This window comes from Stegostoma tigrinum, chromosome 9 (genome assembly GCF_030684315.1).
Source record: "Stegostoma tigrinum isolate sSteTig4 chromosome 9, sSteTig4.hap1, whole genome shotgun sequence".
Classification (NCBI taxonomy): domain Eukaryota; kingdom Metazoa; phylum Chordata; class Chondrichthyes; order Orectolobiformes; family Stegostomatidae; genus Stegostoma; species Stegostoma tigrinum.
The window spans coordinates 1,283,771-1,305,501 of NC_081362.1; the positions used below are offsets into that span (position 1 = coordinate 1,283,771).

The window sequence follows — 21,731 nt, forward strand, 5'->3', positions numbered from 1 at the left end:
ATGTTGACCAGGAAGCAATACTGAGATTTTTCAAGGCTCGCCCAGTGCTATTTGTCTTGTGGATAAAAGTAGAGGTGGAAATCAGGAGGCTGGAGAGTGAAGGAATCATCAAGCCAGTGTAGTTTGCAGAATGGGCAGCACCGGTCGTACCAATTGTGAAGCCTGACAGCTTGCTTCACCTTTTGTGGAGATTTTAAGCAAATGGTAAACCATTTCTCACAGCTGAACACATACCCAGTCCTTCGCATAGAGGATGTGTATGCAAAGTTGTCTGGGGAGGGGAGCTGTGCATTACAAAGTTAGACATGAGCCACACCTACCGGCAATTGTGACTGGATGAGGAATCCCAGAAGTAAGCTGCAGCTAATACACAGACTGGTTTTATTGATACACAAGATGTCATTTGGGGTATCATCAGCTTTCACTGTTTTCCAGTGGGCCATGAAGAACATTTTACAAGGGCCACCCCCATTATCTGAACGACATACTCATAATGGGGAAAACTAATTAACAGCACTTGGAGAACTTGGACATAGTGCTTAAGCATTTCTCCCAAGTGGGTGTATGCCTTAGATGGGAAAAATGTATGCTCCAGGTGCCCCAGTTAACCTACTTGGGTTACAGAGTCAACAAAACTGGGTTACACCCATTGAAAGAGAAAGCGAGGGTGATCAAAGAAGCCCTGGCTTCCATGTCTGTACCAGAGCTTAGGTCTTTCCTTGGGTTAGTGAATTATTACGGAAAATTCATATGTAACCTGGCCTGCATCTTGGCACCCTTACATCTGCTGTTGAAAAGGCTCAGCTGTGAAAATGGCTGCAGAACCAAGAAGCAACTATTAAGGAAGTGAAAAAGCATCTTTTGTTGTCTATAAGATGTTGGCCCACTACAGTCCGAAGTGAGAAGTATCACTGACATGCAATCCCTCCCCGAGAGGAGTACCTGATAGCATATGTTATGTGGACTTTGGCTGATGCTGACACTTGCCCAGATAGAGAAGGAAGGTTTAGCAATCGTCTTTTATGTGTGGATGTTCCACCAGTACCTTGACAGATGGGATTTTGTCACAGTAACAGATCTCAAACCCCTGCTAGGTCTGCTGAAGGAAGACAAGGTGATGCCGCCCATAGCTTCCAGTAGAACTCAGCATTGGGCCCTTATTCTCAGCAAGTACAAATACAAGTTAGAATGCCGTCCAGGAAGCCAAGTAGCCATGTCTGGTGGCCAGGTTTGGATGTTGACATAGCTGCGTTGGTGGAGCAGTTCCAAAAGTACAGAAATTGCACCAACAGCACCCTCACATCCGTGGGAGTGGCCAGGTAAACTCTGGACTCGGTTGCATGTTGACTGTGCCAATCCTTCTATGGGCTAGATGTTCCTGGTCATTCTGGATGCGTGTTCAAAGTTGTTGGATGTGTATAAGGTCCGTTCAACAAACTTAGGAATGATGATTGAGAAGCTGTGAGCATTAATTGTAATAGATGAACTCCAGTAAGTATTCGTAATGGGCAATAGGCTGTCATTTACCAGCACAAAAGGACAGCTTCTTACCATCCATCATCCAATGATCTAGTGAAAAGAGCAGTCCAAACATTAAAGGCTTAAAGAAGCAGCCTACAGCATCAATTGATACCAAACTGCCCTGGCTCCTGTTTGATTATAGGACCACAACACATGCAACTACAGGGATAGCTCCAGCAGAGTTGCTGATGGGGAGAAGACTGCGCGTCAGGTTAAACCTGATATTTCCACACCTGCAGGGGAGGGTGAAATGAAAGTAGGAATACCAGTGCTGGCCACATGCCTCCTCCGAATGAGAGACAATTTCATTCTGGGGACGAAGTTTGGTGCTGGAATCATGGAACTGGTCCTGTGTGGGTATGAGGTAAGATTGACGCGACATCATGTCCTGTTACTTGCAATGTTCAGGTAGGTGACACTGTCTTGAACAACTCGTGGATCACCTGAAAGCTGTTATCTCTCAAACTGGGCTGGACCAAAACACCTATCTCCTCAGAACAGCCAGAAGGCCAGTCAGAAACTGCAGATGCTCTCCCTCTGTCAAGTGTTGAAGAAATCTGAGTCTGAAACGGATACAGCCTCAATACCATTACCACTGGAAGTAGAGGAGGAAACTCTTCCGAGATGTTCCGGATGGAAGAGACCGGCTACAGTCTGGTGTACACTGCCCGTGTCTGAGTTAGAGTAACCAGATGTGGGGTGAAAACATCGCAAAACAAGCTACAAACAAAAGACCAGGCTTACATCCCCAGACCTTGATGGGGGTGGGGAATGTAGTGGTTGGAACCAGGCAGATCTCATTGACTACAGGGTTCTTGATTGGCCTGGTTAACAACCCAGCCAGGGAAGCCTTGGCTGATCAATACAACCAGAGGATTAGAATCTCCTCTGCTGAGGACTGACTCTGCACTTGCTGGCCACTGCCAGTGTATTGTACATGTGAATATAAAGGGTGACTTGGTGACAGGATACCGACCTCTGCAGTTGTTTTAATTACCCCGACTCCAACTCTACGTGCTTTTATTTTGTTCATAAACCTTTTGCATAAACCAGGATTGCAACCTATTTGGACCCTGCAAGACCAGATTACTGTAGATGACAGAGTATTGTGTGGGGAGTAAGGGTGATTGACCCTGGTTTTTGCAGTGATGGAAGGCCGGCAAGCCTGTATTTAGTCCTCTGATTTTGATCTCCCTCGTTTCCAAATACAGTAGACTCTCCCTGTTTGTAGGGGGTGTATTCTTGAAGAATGGTGAATTTTGCAAATCATGAACATACACTCTAGATATGTGCAATACACAATGCAGGAGTTAAGACTTTGCTTGCAATTTCTTTAAAACCATGAAATGGAAAGATTAGATTTGCCGTTTGTGAAAAGCTATACAGTGAGTGTTGTGCAGAATAGCAACTTCAAAAATGGCAGACATGCAAACAGCAAGACTGTGTTACAGTCGCAATATAAATAGTTGCTGCACCCCATAACTCTACAGTCCAATTCCTGGCATCACCTTAGTGAATACAATTGCATGTTCCCTATAGCTTTAATATCCTTCTATAACTGGATGCCCATATTGTCCACAGTATTGTAATTATGGTTGAAGAGACTGGAGGAGTCATGGGTACCTTGGGAAGGCAGTGAGGCCACTTCATGAGTTCTTAAGTGCACTGTGTAGAGGGAAACCACCACATATTGAGGCTGATGCCTGTGGACTGATCTCACTTTGAATCATCAAGTTGTACAGTATTAAAGAAGCCCACCATGTCCACACAAACAAAACCTACTCTAAATCTGCACTAGGCCCACTTAACAGCACTGAGCCTACAGCCTTGAATATCATGACATTCCAAGTGCTCATCCAAGTACCTTTTAAAGGTTGTGACGTCTTCCACCTGAACTACTCTCCCAGACAGTGCATTTCAGCTTCCCACCATTCTCTGGTTGAAAATAATTTCCTCAAGTCCCCTTTAAACCTCCAGCCTTTCACCTTAAAATTATGCCTCCTTGTTACTGACTGTACAACTCGGGGCAACAACTGCTTTCTATTCATGCTTTCCATTCCCCCCTCATAATTTTCTATACCTCAGGATGCCTAACTGCGTTTTCTGATCTAAAGAAAACATCCCTAGCTTATGCAACCCCTCCTTATAGCTAAAGTGCTCCAACAAAGAGAAACTGGAATGTAAACACTTTTCTACAAGGGAAGGTTAGAGATTAAGGATTAATGATGAACAGCTCGCCTCTTGCTTCCCAAAGCCTGTCCACCATCCAGCAAGTGCAAGTCAGAAGTGTATTGTAATACTCCCTGCCTTGCTAGATGAGTGCAGCACAAACAACACTCAAGAAACTTGACATATCCCGGAATAAGCAGCCCATTTGCTTGGTATCCCATCCAACAGCGTTAATATTCATTCTCTCCATCACTAATTCACAATGGCACCAGTGTGTACCATCTACAGGATGCACTAAAACAACCCACCAAGTCTCCATAGACAGCACCTAAAAAACACACACAATCTAACAAGAAGGACAAAAGCAGCGGATGATTTGGAGAACCATGTCTTCTATGTTCCTCTCCAATTCTCACCATCCTGACTAGGAAATATATTGCTGTTTCTTCACTGTCACTGGGTTAAAATCCTGGAAATCCCTTCTGAACAACTTTGTGGGTGCACCGACATCACATGCAGTGTTTTACCAGGCAGCTCACCACACCTTCTCAAGGCAGCTAGCAATAAATATCGAACTTGTGAAGTTTGCAACCCTTAAGTGAATAAATAGTGATAATGGAAACTGCAGATGCTGGAGAATCCAAGATAATGAAGTGTGAAGCTGGATGAACACAGCAGGCCAAGCAGCATCTCAGGAGCACAAAAGCTGACGTTTCGGGCCTAGACCCTTCATCAGAGAGGGGGATGGGGTGAGAGTTCTGGAATAAATAGGGAGAGAGGGGGAGGCGGACCGAAGATGGAGAGAAAAGAAGATAGGTGGAGAGGAGAGTATAGGTGGGGAGGTAGGGAGGGGATAGGGCAGTCCAGGGAAGACAGACAGGTCAAGGAGGTGGGATGAGGTTAGTAGGTAGGAGATGGAGGTGCAGCTTGGGGTGGGAGGAAGGGATGGGTGAGAGGAAGAACAGGTTAGGGAGGCAGAGACAGGCTGGGCTGGTTTTGGGATGCAGTGGGTGGAGGGGAAGAGCTGGGCTGGTTTAGGGATGCGGTGGGGGAAGGGGAGATTTTGAAGCTGGTGAAGTCCACATTGATACCATTGGGCTGCAGGGTTCCCAAGCGGAATATGAGTTGCTGTTCCTGCAACCTTCGGGTGGCATCATTGTGGCACTGCAGGAGGCCCATGATGGACATGTCATCTAAAGAATGGGAGGGGGAGTTGAAATGGTTTGCGACTGGGAGGCGCAGTTGTTTATTGCGAACCGAGCGGAGGTGTTCTGCAAAGCGGTCCCCAAGCCTCCGCTTGGTTTCCCCAATGTAGAGGAAGCCACACCGGGTACAATGGATACAGTATACCACATTGGCAGATGTGCAGGTGAACCTCTGCTTAATATGGAAATTCATCTTGGGGCCCTCCACAACTTCTCTTTCAATTCCTAACACTTCCTACAGACAAAGGGAGTGGCCATGGGCCCCAGCTATGCCTGCCTCTTTGTAGGTTACGTGGAACAGTCCCTCTTCCGCACCTTCACAGGCCCCAAACCCCACCTCTTCCTCCACTACATTGATGACTGTATCGGCGCCACCTCTTGCTCCCCAGAGGAGCTCGAACAGTTCATCCACTTCACCAACACCTTTCACCCCAACCTTGAGTTCACCTGGGCCATCACCAGCACATCCCTCAAATTCCTGGACCCCTCAGTCTCCATCTCAGGCAACCAGCTTGTAACTGATGTCCATTTCAAGCCTACCGACTCTCACAGCTACCTAGAACACACCTCCTCCCTCCCACCCACCCTCCTGCAAAAATTCCATCCCCTATACCCAATTCCTCCACCTCCGCCGCATCTGCTCCCACGATGAGGCATTCCACTCCCACATATCCCAGATGTCCAAGTTCTTCAAGGACCGCAACTTTCCCCTCAGTGGTCGAGAACGCCCTTGACCGCGTCTCCCGCGACACATCCCTCACACCCCGCCCCCCTGCCACAGCCACCCCAAGAGGATCCCCCTCGTTCTCTCACACCACCCCACCAACCTTCGGATACAACGCATCATCCTCTGACACTTCCGCCATCTACAATCCGACCCCACCACCCAAGACATTTTTCCATCCCCACCCCTGTCTGCTTTCCGGAGAGACCACTCTCTCCATGACTCCCTTGTTCGCTCCACACTGCCCTCCAACCCCACCACGCCCAGCACCTTCCGCTGCAACCGCAGGAAATGCTACACCTGCTCCCACACCACCTCCCTCACCCCATCCCAGGCCCCAAGATGACTTTCCATATTAAGCAGAGGTTCACCTGCACATCTGCCAATGTGGTATACTGTATCCATTGTACCCGGTGTGGCTTCCTCTACATTGGGGAAACCAAGCGGAGGCTTGGGGACCGCTTTGCAGAACACCTCTGCTCGGTTCGCAATAAACAACTGCACCTCCCAGTCGCGAACCATTTCAACTCCCCCTTCCATTCTTTAGATGACGTGTCCATCATGGGCCTCCTGCAGTGCCACAATGATGCCACCCGAAGGTTGCAGAAATAGCAACTCCTATTCCGCTTGGGAACCCTGCAGCCCAATGGTATCAATGTGGACTTCACCAGCTTCAAAATCTCCCCTTCCCCCACTGCATCCCAAAACCAGCCCAGTTTGTTCCCTCCCCCCATTGCATCACACAACCAGCCCAGCCTGGCTTTGCCTCCCTAACCTGTTCTTCCTCTCACCCATCCCTTCCTCCCACCCCAAGCCGCACCTCCATTTCCTACCTACTAACCTCATCCCACCTCCTTGACCTGTCCGTCTTCCCTGGACGGACCTATCCCCTCCCTACCTCCCCACCTATACTCTCCTCTCCACCTATCTTCTTTTCTCTTCATCTTCGGTCCGCATCCCCCTCTCTCCCTATTTATTCCAGAACCCTCTCCCCATCCCCCTTTCTGATGAAGGGTCTAGGCCCGAAACGTGAGCTTTTGTGCTCCTGAGATGCTGCTTGGCCTGCGGTGTTCATCCACCTTCACAGTGAATAAATAGTGCCTAGTTACGGTGGAAGAACAGGAGCAGAATGAAATATGATTTTATTTTCCTCCCAGTAAAAGATCCATGGCTAGTGGATGCTGAATGTGGAAACATCTGTCAATCCAAGGTCTGCTTTTCTTCTACAGTGCAACACAGTTGCGGAACCATATCGCTAGGCAATCATTTTCAGATCATATGCCTTGATACTGCAAAGCCATTCACTAGGTGTTTTTAGCAGTCCCTTTATTAACAAAAAGTGGAAAAAATAATTATGATCTGATTGCTTTAATGCATGCATAATAGTTCGCAGTTGAACTAAGACATCAATTGAGGTTACCTGGGAAAACCTATCCAACATTAAATAGCTTTTAGCATTTCGAACTATTTATAATGCACTTGCTCTTTTATAATAATGTCTGTAAAAAGAATATTGCTTACTGATGTGTTCATTGTAAAATAAACACATTTTAATAAATTTCACGTATGTTTTTACCTCTAAACAGAGAATGGCAACAAGACAGGAAGAATTGAAAGAGCGAGCAAGACTCCTTCTGGAACAGGCAAGGAGGGATGCAGCTTTAAAAGCAGCAAGTAAACAGTCAGCCATTCAATCAGTAACACCAACTCACAACAAACAGCTGAATGAGGTAACAGTTTTACATTGTAGTTACTGGGACAGTGTCAAATCAAAGCAGACCACTGATGACATTGCTGACTCTATATTTGTTCCAAGCATTTCCTGGCATTTAGCTGATTACCCCAATTGCACATTTTATCTAATTGCTATTTTAGGTCCCTGGGTGCTTCATCTCTTTCCACAGCCAATTTCTGTAATTAGTATCATCAGCAAACATAGCCAGTTTACATGAGGATTGTGTGTCTTCAACTGTTGCTGTAGATCAGAAACAGCAGAAGCCCCATCAGCACATCCTGGGGCACTCCATTCAGTATTAAAACCTTGCACCCTGGCTCTTCCGTTACATGACACCCTCTGCTGCCTTCTTTCATTCAACTAGTTCCTTCCCATGAACTCAAACTGCTTTTGGTGTCAGAAGCAATGTTTCACTAGCAGCCATACCATCTCAGGTCATGCCATGGTGATAATACTAAAATATGTCTTGTGGCAGTGTTTACTGTAAGTGTGAAGCAATATTGTTTTAGGACTTGTAAAGCACAATGTAGTATTCTGCTGCACTGACAAAACGTTTAAGGTTGTAAAGCTATTTGTTGATAAGTAAACATTGGATGAATTACTATTGAGGTTGTAGACTTGTTCACCAAGCCAGTGTGTTTGATTGCACATGTTTCATCACCGTGTTAGGTAACATCATCAGTGCGCCTGGCTCAAAGGGCCAAATGGCCTACTCCTGCACCTATTGTTTATTGCCTCTGGTGAAGCATTAGTGTCCTATCCCGCTTGTTATTTAGGTGCCTCGGTTTGCTGGGATGGTTGGCATCACTTCCAGTTCTGTTCTTCAGTGGTTTGTACGTCGGGCCCAGTTCAATGTGTTTATTGATGGAGTTCCAGTTGGAATGCCAGGCCTCCAGGAATTCCCTGTCATATCTCTGTTTGGCTTGTGCTATTATGGATGTGTTGTCCCAGTCGAATTCATGTCTTCCTTTGTTAGTGTGTATTGAGACCGGTGAGAATTGGTCATGTCTCTTAGTGGCTCATTGGTGTTCATGTATCCTTATTGTCAGTTTTCTTCCAGTTTGGCCTATGTAACGTTTCTCCCAGTCTTTGCGTGGTATTTTGTAATTACATTAGCTTTATTGGTTGTGGGTATGTGATCCTTTACTTTCGTCAGTAGCCGTCGCAGGGTAATTGTTGGTTTGTGAGCTACCCTGATACTTAGGGGTCTGAGTAGTCTTATGGTCATCTAATATGTCTGTAATATACAGTAGGGTGACTAGCGTGTCTGGTCATGTTGTGTCGTCTTCTTGTGGTCTGTCACAGAGGTAATGGCCGATTGTGCTTCCTGGGTATCCATTCCCTTTAAAAAGTCTGTATAAGCGCTCCTGTTCTGCTTTGCTCAATTCTGGGTTGGTACAGTATGTTGTGGTTCGTTTGAATTATGTTCTGGTGCAGGAAAAGAAGGACACAAATTCGACTGGGACAACACACCCATAATAAGCTAAACAGAGATATGCCAGGGAATTCCTGGAGGCCTGGCATTCCAACCAGAACTCCATCAACGAGCACATTGATCTGGACCCGATATACAAACCACTGAGAAACAGAACTGGAAGTGATGCCAACCACCCCAGCAAACCGAGGCATATAAATAAATAACAAGCGGGATAGGACACTAACGCTTCACCAGAGGTGCACTGACGATGCTATCTAGCAGGGTAACAAAACATCTGCAATCAAACAGCTCGCCAAGCAAGTCTACAACCTCATTCTAGAGCTACAAATCTTCTCAAAAACTTTAGAGTTACTATTTAGGCTGTAATTCACAACTCTGGCTTTATTGTTTAATTGCCGGTCACAGTTTTTTAAACAGGCAGCTGGTATTATGATTCCACAATAGTCTGTTGCTGGAAAATTATTGCCTATCTGAAATGATGAATTGCTTAATTTTTAAGTGTGTCTCAGAAATTTGAATGTGGCATGTGAATTGTGCTGGATCTAGAATGAGCAATTGCATTGATCTTACTGAAAGATCAAGTAGGATATAGAATCTTAGAATAGTTACTTCATTAAAGGAGGTCATTTGGCTGTCATGTCTCTTCTGGCTCTCTGCAAGAATAATTCAGTTAGTCTAACTCACGTGCACTTTCTCTGAGACCCTTCATTTTTTTTCTTCAAATAGTTATCTGATCCCTTTTTGAAAGTCTTTTTAGAATCTGCCTTTACTACACTCTACACATTACCAGACCCTAATCACTTGAGTGAATCTGCCTCCACCACACTCTCAGACAGTACATTGCAGATCTTAATCTCTCTCATGAAAAGTTTATTCTCATGTTGCCATTGATTCTTTTGCCATTCATCTAAAATTAGTGCCCTCTATTCCCATTGGTGGAGGAGTGAGAACCTGTTTATCCCCATGTGCTCTGTCCAGTAATGATTTTGAACACTTATGTCAAATGCCCTGTCTCCTCTTGTAAGAAGAGCTGCCCAGACCTTTCCAATTTATCGTTTAAACTAAGCCCCTCATCCCTGGAGCCATACTCGTAAATCTTTTCTGCACCTTTTCTGGTACATTGACATCTGTCCAAAAGTGTGATGCCCAAAATTGGCCGCAATACTCCAGTTGATACTGAAGTAGTGTTTGATCAGGGCTCACCATAATCTCCTTATTTTTGTACTGCACGCCTTTATTTATTACGCTGAAGCTCCCATGTGTCTTATTAACATACCTGTCGTGTCACCTTTAATGATATGCGTACGTGTACCTTAAATTTCATTTGCTTCTGCACCATTTAGTATTGTACCTGTTATTTCGTATGGCCTCCCTTAATTCGTCCAAAAAGCTATTGTTTTACAAGACTCTGCACTGAATTTCTCCAGCCTCTTATTAACCCTTTCCACCAACTTATGCCTCCCTGAAATCTATCTCTCATGCTTGCAGTTCACTATACTTCAAAATTCTGTGTGATCTTCAACTGTTGAATTTATGCTTTGTACAACCGTGACCAGGTCATTCAACAGATAAAGAAAAGCAGTGGTGCCCATTCTGATCCTGGGGAACCCCTCTTCGTATCTCCCTCCAGTCCCAAAAGCAACAATTCACCACCACTCTGTTTCTCAGTACTGGGCTAGTTTTGTTTTCATCCAATGTCCATTTTTGATACTTTCCAAATCAACCTGTTCAGAGATATTATATATACATTTGGAGCAGGTGGGACTTGAAACAAGGCCTTTGATATCCATTTTATTCCACGAGGTTTAATTTTACCTGTTATGTAGTTCTTTATCAAATGCCTTTTTGGAAGTTCATCTGCATCAAATCAACAACATGATTCTCGTTGGTAAACTCCATCAAGTTGCTTAAGCGCGGTTAGTCACTAAAAATCTAAATTGGTTTTCCTTAATTCATTTACCTGGTCTAAGTGGCTATTAATTTTGTCCTAGTTCTCATTTGGCAAATATACCCTACCACGAAGATTAAACTGACTGGCCTATAGTTGCTCAACTTGTCATTGAATCCTTCTGGGCCGGGAGGCCCAGGCTCAAAACCAATGTGCTTCAGAGGCGTGTAATAGCATCTCTCAGCAATTTGATTAGAAAATATCAATCCTTAAACCATTTTCTTTAACAAGCGTGTAACTATGCAATTATCCCACCCTTCAGCGCCATCCATACCTGAGAAAGATTAAAATATGGTATGATCAGTGTCTCTCCAACTTGCACACTATCCTTGATTTCAGGTGTTCTCATCCTGTCAAATTAAAGTACAGCCAGATTTTTCTGTTTATTAGTTTTAAGCTGTTCAGTGACACAACTATCTTTGATAAGCATCTTTTTCTTGATGAAGACAGATGGAAAGTGTTCCTTTAGTACCTTATCTAAGCCCTCTGTCTTTGTTCAGAAGTCACCCTTTTGGTCCCTAATTTGCCCCTTCTTACAAGATGTTCTGGAAACTAGTCCTTGCACTACTTTCGGAATGTTATAGTGTTTCAAGTGTAATGCGTTACTGTATTACTAATGTAGAATAAATGAATGTCCTAAATTTAATTTTTGTGAGTTCTTTGCTTCTCTAAACAGAGAGCAAGCTATTAAATCCTATCAGAAAATGTTGCATATTTTGGCAAGGGTATGGAGGAGAGGTTGTTGTTGGAATTTTTGTAACGGCTGATCTTGTTGAGAATTACAATGAAACGTATCTCAACTAAAGACCTGTGACTGCTTTCCAGGCTGAAATATGACATGGTTTGTGCTATTAGCTTCTTATACAAAATAACCAATCGCATCACTAGTTTCAAGATTTTTCACTCCACTGGGATAGCCAACATCAAATTTACAAAGACCCCTGTTCACTGCCAAGCTGTTGTTAAGTCATTAAATTTATTAAAATTTATTTTAAGGAATATAGTTCAACTTCAGTCTTTTGCGTCCTGCTGTTGTGCTTGTCTGATGTTGAGTATTCATATAGCTGCAATTTCCAGTTTAAATTGAGAAATCTGAAGTCATCAACTTTGTCACCTGCCATATGACCTCTGCATTCTTACTAACAGTTTCTCACTGCTCTCTATTTAGCCACAGAAAATGATTTAAACTAAATTGGTTATATTATGTTATTAAAATTTGATTCCTCCTAAACATGTGACCATGGATCCGGTGCACAGTTCTCATTCATTTAGCTGTTAACTGGCTTGCTCAGGTCACAGTATTGTAGGCAGGAAGCATAGAAGCTCTCTCACTGAGGAGTTTACTGACTGATACATTGGTTTAGGTGAGCAGGTTTGCATCAGGAATGGATACAGGAATCATTCCGTAATTGGAATGTTTTATTTAAATGAGGGTCTTGTACTGCTTGCAGAACCAGTTTTCAATATTGGAATGCCCTGGTCCTTCCTTACTACTTGTGCTGAATTCATTAGGGCAGTTTAATGGTAGAAGTTGGCCTCACTTAAATATTGAAATGAACCACTAAACTGTCAGTTGTTGGTTTCTCATTTCAGCATGCTGATTGACTTGTATGGTTTATCACTGTGGAAAGTTCACTTTGTTTAAGCAGTGAGTTACCTCTATGTCACATTTTTTGTTGGCTGACTCTTGTAGCTTGGCTGCAGTCATGGGTGGTCTAGCAGAACTGCCTTCACTAGCAAGAGAGCAAGACAGCTCAGATGAGAAAGGGGGCAGTGCACAAGTGGCTGTATCTGTTGAGGAGCTCCACAGATCTCAGCAATTTTAATCAGGAGCGATACCTCAGGCACATTAAAGACAAAAATGCTGAAGAGAGTAAGCAGCAATTTTCCCTGAAAAATTCAGGGAATTTGTGTTGTGTCAGATGTTGTGCAAGAACTCTTCTTTTTCTTCAAATCATAATGCATTTAAATCCTTTTGCCTCTGTGATATTTAACCTTTAACCAGTCCTGTGCAGAAGGACACGAGCACTAACTGCTTGGAGATAGTTGAGTACCTTCTGTGCAGAGACACAGTTAAGGTGTCAAGTCAAGTGTAATTCAGATGTGAGTCTTGACAGTGGATGGCAGCAATATATAAAGGGTGACACAGCTGAACTTAATTCTGGCCGCCTTGTGTATTAATTCACGTGCATTTTCCATAATGGGTGTTGATCAGAAGCAGGGATCCTGACAAATTTTCTAAGCCCAACCTGGGTGCAACGCCCTGCTGTCACTCTGCATAGATTGGGGACCCTGGTCAGCTACTGTCAAGATAAATTAGCTGGGCTACCTAGAAAAAAGAATGACATTCTACATGAACACTTAACGGTTTTAAGCACTCGGTAATTAGGTCATGAACTATAGCACATAATATTGTAGACTGTATTAATAAAATAGGTACAAAGAGGTGGGAATAGGAATTGTTTGTAGTAGCAACATTTGATGCCTTATCAGATTTGCAAATTTGAGTGCTGCACAGAAAAATGGCATGATATTTTGCGACCAGATACTGGTTGAAATTGTCAATAAAACCTACAGTAGCAAAATTGTGGTGCAAAACACAAATGGAAACAGAAAGCAGTAGTAAGTGGCATTTCATTTTACCTGCAAGTTTAAGTATAATTTTGTTCCTTTTAAAAGGTATGTTTGGTTAATCTTTGCTTTTATGCAAGACTGCATACAGTCTTTGATATGCATTATTTGAAGATTACATTTAAAAAGTATGATTAAAGTATTCTGCTTCCTTAGGATATAAATTCAGAATCTGAACTTTTATCTCCAGCTTCATTTTTTTCTTACATAAATGAAACCTATTCTATTTCAGACACACAGGCTGTTCGGTGGGTGATAATGTTAAACGGTATTGTTGAAATATAGTTGATATTCCAAGAGGAGGGTTGCATCATACAGTAAAATTGACAAGGGCATATTATAGAGGGCATGAAAGTATTACAGTGAATTGGGTGGAAAAAATGCTGTTTTTCTTACACTGATTTAATAATGCCATCAAGAATAAGGACAAATAAATATTTGTACTAGTTACATAAGCATTAAAATCTGCATGAATTGTTCAATCTTAGTATATTGTCATTAAAAGTGTTAAGTGTAGAAAGCAATTCGTAATTGTACAGTTTACAGATTAGGTATCCCAATACAAGACATGCAATTGTTTCAAACTCATAGGCAATTGTTTTTCAATATTTTAATATTACACAGAAGTAAAAGAAGTAAAAGCTCTGAGTGTTCCGTCATTTAGTTGAATACTCCTGATCTTTTATTTAGTATTGTCATCCCTTTTTAATAAGTATTGATTTCCAAATAAACATACTGGCAGAGCATATCAGCATGCATTATATACCCAGTAGCATTAAACCAATGTTTTAATCTATTTCTGATTAATTCCAAACTATCATTTGTGTTTTTCTAAGAACTATTTCTTGAGAATAATTGATTACCATCCACATTCAATGGAAAGATCTTTACAGGCCAACAGTTGTGGTGCAACACAGATTGGCCACCTGAACACAATCCAGACAAACTTTACTCTTTGGTATCCGGCCTCTGGGGGCATAATGAAGATAAACACAGGTGGCTGCTTTGAATTTTAACTGCTGTATAACAGTAAAGAGAGAGAAGTGTTACGTGGGAGCATCTGCTACAGCAAAAGGTGAAGGACGTCAATGGTCGGTGGAGGACTGGACTTAGAAATTAAACCAAGAAATTGAACCAGTTGGGAGAAGGAAGAATCTTGTAAAAGTTGGGAAGTTTTCCCATAAATATCGTGCATGAATATTATCTGGACTTCAGGCATCACCTTTTTATCTAGGTGGACAAACAGGAGGCCGGAAGTAAACAGCAAGCCAGGAAGCATCTGGAGGGAAGGAGAAGTCACCATTTTGGTTGTTGCTTCCAGATGCTGTCTGGCTTGCTGTGTACGTCCAGCTTCCTGTTTGTGTGCCTTGGATTCCAGCATCTGCAGTTTTTTATTTGTCTCTAACCACCTTTTATTCAGCCTGTTACGCTCTGATCACCGGCAGACTCGGTCTCTGGAGAACCTCATAATACCTGCAATGTAAACAGATAAAATTGCTTGACTAAGATTCGACCTCTCATATGAAAGATTAGAATTGTCAGTCACCACCTCATATAGAAAGAAATTTTGACCTTTCTTTTAAATATGACAGTGGCCTAGGAGTTTGCAGGGGAGTAACTTTCTGACTAAAGAACATCCAGCTTTCTTTTCGTGTCCCTTAGCCTACAAAAGATGGAGACACTCAGTGCAGAATAAATAAAGAAAAGGGGAAAGGACTGAGAGAAATTATTTTCAAAGCTGAACAGATAGAGAGTATCAGTTCACCTCTGATAAAGAGTCATCTAGACTCAAAACGATAGCTTGCTTTCTCTTCATTGATGCTACCTGAGCCGCTGCGATCTCCCGCATTTCGGGTTTTCATTACAGATTCCAGCATCTGCAGTAATTTGCTCCTGGGGAGTATCTGGAGTCCAGATTGTTAGTGACAATCAGAGAACTTCCCTCTGAGGCACAAAGCGACCATGCAGAGATATTGAGATAACAAGGTGTGGAGCTGGATGAACACAGCAGGCCAAGCAGCATCAATTTCTGAACAAGGGTCTAGGCCTGAAACATCAGCTTTGCTGCTCCTCTGATGCTGCTTGGCCTGCTGTGTTCATCCAGCTGTACACCTTGTTATCTCAGATTCTCCAGCATCTGCAGTTCCTACTATCTCATGGACAGATATTATTTGGCCAGCAGAAAATACAAGGGAAATAAAACAAAAAAGAGATTAGATCAATCAAAGACTAAGGAATGTTCATTGAAATTTAATGTCCATAAGTTACTTAAGGTAATAGCCACTGAAAAAGAAACATGAATGGGAATATATCAGTAGCATTGATCAATTACAGCGTGATGTATCACCAGGGGCACCTCCCTTACACGTGGGACACGACAAAGGTTTCAGGAAGGATTTAACCATCCAAATTAATATTTTCAACAAAATACAGAGAAATGAACACCTAGCTAAAACTCGAGCTCAAAACAGAACTATGTATTAGAGTCTTGTTGCATCAGAATTGTAGTGAGGCACAAAAGTGGATAATAAGAGATAACGCAGTGTGGAGTTGGAGGAACACATCAGGCCAGGCAGCATCAGAGGAGCAGAAAAATTGATGCTTTGGGTCAGGACCCTTCTTCAGAAATCTCTATTTACTTCAGAGCTCCCTTTCCTCTTACCCCCATTTCTGAAGAAGGGTCCTGAGTGGAAACGATAATTTTACGTATCACCCGACTAACCTCCGGATTCAATGTATCATTCTCTGCTACTTCTGCCACCTGCAATCTGACCCCACAACCAAAGATATATTTCGCTCCCCACCCCATCTGCCTTCTGTAGGGACGGCTTTCTGTGACTCCCTCGTCCGCTCCACACTCCCCACTAGTCCCACCACCCCAGCATCTTTCCCTGCAACCACAGGAGGTGCTACACCCGCCCCTACACCTCCCCCCTCACTGCCATCCAAGGAACCAAATAAACCTTTCACATCAGGCAGAGGCTCACCCGCACATCTGTCAATATGGTCTATTGCATTCACTGCTCCCGATGTGGCCTCCTCTACATTGGTGAGACCACGCAGAGGCTTGGCGATTGCTTTGTAGAGCACGTGCACTCGGCTCGCGACAAACATCAACACTTTACAGTTACGAACCACTTCAACTCCCCCTCCCACTCCCTGGACAACACGTCCATCCTGGGCCTCCTCCAGTATCACAACGACGCCACCCGTAAACTGGAGGAGCAGCACCTCATATTCCACCTTGGGAGCCTATAACCCAATGGCCTCAATGTGGGTTTTACCAGTTTCAAAATCTCCCCACCCTTGGCCTCATCCCATGACCAGCCCTTCCTCTCATCCTCACCTCCTTGACCAGCCCGTCATCTCTCCCATCTATCCGCTCCTCCTACCTCACTGATCAATCCCCAACACTCCCTTCCTGCACTCACCTATCCCCATCCCAACTACCTTCCCCAGTCCCATGCTCCCTCTCTCTATTTATTTCAGAGCTCCCTTCCCCCTCCCCCATTTCTAAAGAAGGGTCCCAACCTGAAATGTCAACTTTCCTGTTCCTCTGATGCTGCCTGGCCTGCTGTGTTCCTCCAGCACTGCACAATGTTATCTCTAACTCCAGCATCTGCAGTTCTTACTATCTTAAGGTGGGTAATAATGTGGGTGATTATCCTCTAAAATTACTTATGTCAATAATACTGATAAAACTAAATTAAAATTTAAAATACATCATGAGGACAGCTTCATAGAAATTCATTACCCTGGCTATGATAAAGCAAAATAAAATCCGTAACAAAAACAGAAGGTGCTGGAGAAACTCAGCAGATCTGGCAGCACCCCTGTAGAGAGACAAACAGTGTTAACATTCAAACTTGGTACCCCGTCTTCAGAACTGATAGCAATAAGGAAAATGTATTTATCTTGATGGTAGTAATGGGTAGGAGTGAGCAGATAGGTGGAAACAGAGCCCAGAGAGAAAGGTTAGGCAGTTAACGGGATTGCTGAATCTATGTCAGGGAAGAAGAGAAGCCGAATACTGATGGACTACCAAAGTGAAAATGGGTCGGCTGTGCTGAAAGCAATCCTTGTTATGATAGGACCTGTGGTGTGGTGGGGAGGTAAAAGACATTTTGAAGGTAGTGTTCAGGTGTTCTAAAATGAATTAACTTGACATTGAGCCCCGAAGGCTGCAAGTGCCCCAGGCAGAAAATGAGATGCTGCATCGCCAACTTCTACTGAGATGCGCTGAAGCACAGCAGCAGGCTGGAGACGCAGTCGTTAGCATAGGAATGCGGTGGTGTGTTTAAATAGCAGGCGAGTGGAAGCATGGAATCATTTTTACGAATGGATGTGGGTGTTCTGCAAATTGGTCACCACCCTGCATTTTCTCTCCCTAATGTTGAGGAGGCTGCATTGTGAGCCTAACTGTGTATTGATTCCCTGACACTACTACAAACCATGTACTAGTGGCTATGTGCTACAAGCTGATAACAAAAACACTTGATCTGTTGGTGTTAAGCTGCTCTTAAAAAGAGCTACAATAACTTATAGGTAAGTATCGCATCAGAGGTTATGTGAATTTGATGAAAATTCTACAGGGTACAACAAATTATTGGTTTTAAAGCACCTTGGAGAGTTGTGAGAGGAGGTGAATTGGAAAGGTTGAGGAGTGTCAGGTCAGGCTGGCTAGAATGGAACAGAAGAGATGTGGGCATAAAAGCTTTGTTTACTGATGTAGATTAAGAGCATTTCTTGTAACGTGAATCCCTAAAGTGTGGAAAGAGGCCGTTTGGCCCACGTCATGTGCACCAGCCCACCAATATCCGGCCCTGGGGCCCATAATCTCTCATTTAGCCTGCACATCCTGGAACTGTAGGGGCAATGTCCCATGGCCAATGCACCTAGCCTGCACGTCTTTGGACTGTGGGAGGAAACCGGAGCACTCGGAGGAAACCCACACAGACACGGGGAAAATGTGCAAACTCCACACAGACTGTCGGCTGAGGATGGAATCAAATCCGGGTCCCTGGTGCAGTGAGGCTGCAGTGCTAACCACTGAGCCAGTGTTCCCCTTACTTAAACAATAGTTTCTTCATTTAAATTTTTAAATAAAATGTTACACAAAATTAACAAAAACAAATGCTAATTGTAAGGTCAAAAAAGATAGGGTTGTAGCAAAATGTCTTTAGATGCAAGAATTCAGGCATTCCTCTGACAGTTGTTTAAATTTTATTTAAATACTTTGTTTGTTCTTTGTTACAAAACAATGCTATAGAAGCCAGCAGTTTAACTTTGAAAGTTTCAACTAACAAATCCACATAAAATCCACAATAGCAATTATGTTGAAGTTTTATATCATCTGTTAAGCAACATCATTCTGATCCTAGTTATTTGTCTTTAGTAATACCGTGTTGTCCAGGATACCACACACAGGTACCATTGAAATTCTTGTAATGGTTTTAAAGAGCAAAGTTTATAAACAGAATTGAACACTCATTAAAACCATTGATTTGGGGAGAAAACTTGAACTCTGTAATCCTTTAAGTGAGGCAAAGATCTCCCAGAATTATGAATAGCAGTTCTAATAATTTATGATTTAAGTATTTGAAGTATTGAAAAATGAAAAAGGTTTTATCTCCTAGAATTCTATAGCCTATTGCCTGCCAGTGGCACTGTGACACTTTTATTTCACAAATGAGATATCTCAAGTGCCTTTGATAACGGTTAATATTAATTGTTGTACATTCTTCTGTCGGTGTTGATGGGTGGCCTTCATAATCGATTGATTTATCCAGAGTACTGTAATGGCTAGCCTCCAGCAGTGAGCAAATTGGTAATTAATGAATAATCACTGGTATTGTAAACTGCATCCCGTTAATTTTCCCTTTGAGTTTAGGAAGTGTCATCTCCATTAGGATGCCATCAGTAACATTGCCGCATCTCGCAATGGCCCCTTGGCATGAAACCACATCGGCAGGATTTCTCACCCATTAGCAGATCAGAGAAGCAATTTCACAGTGTTTGGCCTGGGTAATTAAAGTACCAAGTACTGGGTAGAGTTGGGAATTCATGCTCAATTCCAGAAATACCAGGTGAGCTTCCTTGTGTTCAGTGGTACGTTATGATTAGTTTAATTGGGCTTTGTTTGATTTTAGCCGCCGAGACAATTTGTGCCATGGCAGTCCAGTGACTTTTCATTTCTGTGCCTGTGACCTGCACTGACATGAACTAGTACAAAACAATACTTTAAAGTAGAAACTCTTCTTTTTGGTCACAATGCATGTCATTGCTGCTGGCAACAGAATGAAGTACAAGCATAGAGATGTATAGAAAAGAGAGTAAATGCAGTTAAGTGTGAGGGGTCACATGCTCCTCAAGGAACTTATTCTAGCTTTTTGTCTGCCTGTTACCTTCCAGTGGTTGCCTATTAAAATGACATAGTTTGGTGGGGCATTTAGGCTTAAGCATTGGGCTGTTTTAAGCAGGCTTGTCAGTTGATGTCCTTGAATTGACTGGAACTGAGATCAAAGCATTTTTTTCAACAGAAAGTAAAGAGAAAGACAGTTTCAGTTGCACCACTATGATGAATCAAACTCTCTGCACAATGTCTGTTTTTATTCTCTGCTTTTGTCATTGTTTAACTGTTGTACTGTACAGTATAAGCTTTAGAAAATGAATCTGATTGCAATGACCAAGTTAAAGCACTGAATGTGGTTAGGACAACACCTTTTATGACCTGCAATGTCAAACAGTTTTCCATTGGAATATTGAATGAACTATGTACTAATTTAACAAGGGAGTATTGCAACCTTTTTAGCCCTAAGATAGTGGCATATTGTAGTTCTGTTCATGGTATTACTGAACTTGATTGGAAAACATGGTTAGCAAATATAATTTTAACAAAAAGCTAAAGTTGTTTGGATTAAGTTGTTAATCCTAGATGTAGATGAATGTGTGGAAATGTGAAAGCATAAAGAAAGTAATTTTGGGGCTATAGTTTATTGACAGCAATATGGGATGAAAATAATTACCATCATTAGTCCTCAAAATAAAGGCAGGTCTGACCCATATGGCTGCAACCTTTCCTAGGGGAAGGGCAAGGATGTGGGTCCCCAGTCCATCCCTGCTGGAACGGGGATTGAACTCTGAGCTGCTGGTATCAATCTAATACACATGAGCCAAACAGCCCCAAGGAACAGCAATGTGCATTTTTGCGTATGATGTTGTATTGTGAAACAATGGATTCAAATGTACAAATTAGGAGCAAGAGTTGGCCACTCCGCCCCAAGTCTGCTCCAACATTTAATAAGATCCTGGCTGATCTGATCACTCTGCATTCCTGGCTACTCTGGATGTTATTTCACCCCCTTGCTCATCCAGAATCTATCAGCCTTTGCCTTTAAAATATGCACAGAGTCTGCTTCCAACATCAATTGAAGGAAATTTCCAAAGGCTCTCCAGACTCTGAGGGGGAAAAAAAAACTTATTGCCTCTGTCAATAATTGGCAGCCCCATTATTTCTAAGCAATGACCCCCTAGTTTTAGATTCTATCACAAGAGGAAACATTCTCTCCACTTTCTCTCTGCTAAGGTCCCTCAGGATCTTTAATGTCTCAGTCAAGCCACCTCTTGAATAGTGGTAGTCGAGACTCTAACTTCTTTTAAGCACATGGCTGACCAGGAAACTGTCTCTGTGTCTTGCCGCTTGCTTCTTGGATGCTTTGGGAGGATTTGCAGATTGATTTTCAATTTGTTTGACTGAATTGTAAATTCACTTTTGTGCCCACTATATCCTGCATTGGGACTTAGACATTACTCACTGCACCACAAAAACTCCTTGGATGGAAATAATACTTGAAAACCTTACACACACAACCTGCGATGTTGCGGTGAAAATATCACGGAGGCAGACTCGCAGACTTTCCTTGTGTCCAGAGCCAGCCAACCTCTGACCCCTAAAATTACATGACATTTCTCTCCCCTCTCCATGTGAGATACTCTGAAATTGAGGCTATAACCAAGGCTTAGAGTTCTAGGTGAGATATCTCTTCCTCCCCTTCCCTGTTAACGGGGGTGAAGCCCAAAAGGAATGAGAGTAGGTAAAACAGATGTTTTGGGCTGATCAATCATGGCTGTGATCATATCTCATTCTGCTAAACTCTTCAATTGTTAGCATTTTGTTGTATTACATATAATTAAAAAAAATTCACCTGGATTCATCCGCTTTGCAAAGTTGCTGGAAGGCAGCGCCATGACATTACCTCGCGCAGGGTAGCAGATTCCGATTGACAGTAGGGGTCCCAACAAAGTAGAACAAGTGTCCAGAAAATCCTCCCCCAATCTGCTTGTAGTGGTGATTCAACCCT

The 21,731-nt window shown here is 43.0% G+C and overlaps 1 protein-coding gene across 5 annotated transcripts in view; it reads left to right on the forward strand.

Moving 5' to 3' along the window:
- The window catches only part of ehbp1 (EH domain binding protein 1), a 344,052-nt gene that overhangs the window by 187,023 nt on the left and 135,298 nt on the right, over positions 1-21,731 (forward strand). For all 5 annotated transcript variants that reach the window (XM_048536029.2, XM_059648293.1, XM_059648292.1 and 2 more), the window contains one exon: positions 7,206-7,349. In XM_048536029.2, the coding sequence (XP_048391986.2) occupies positions 7,206-7,349 (144 nt within the window). The remainder of the gene's footprint in view (positions 1-7,205; positions 7,350-21,731) is intronic.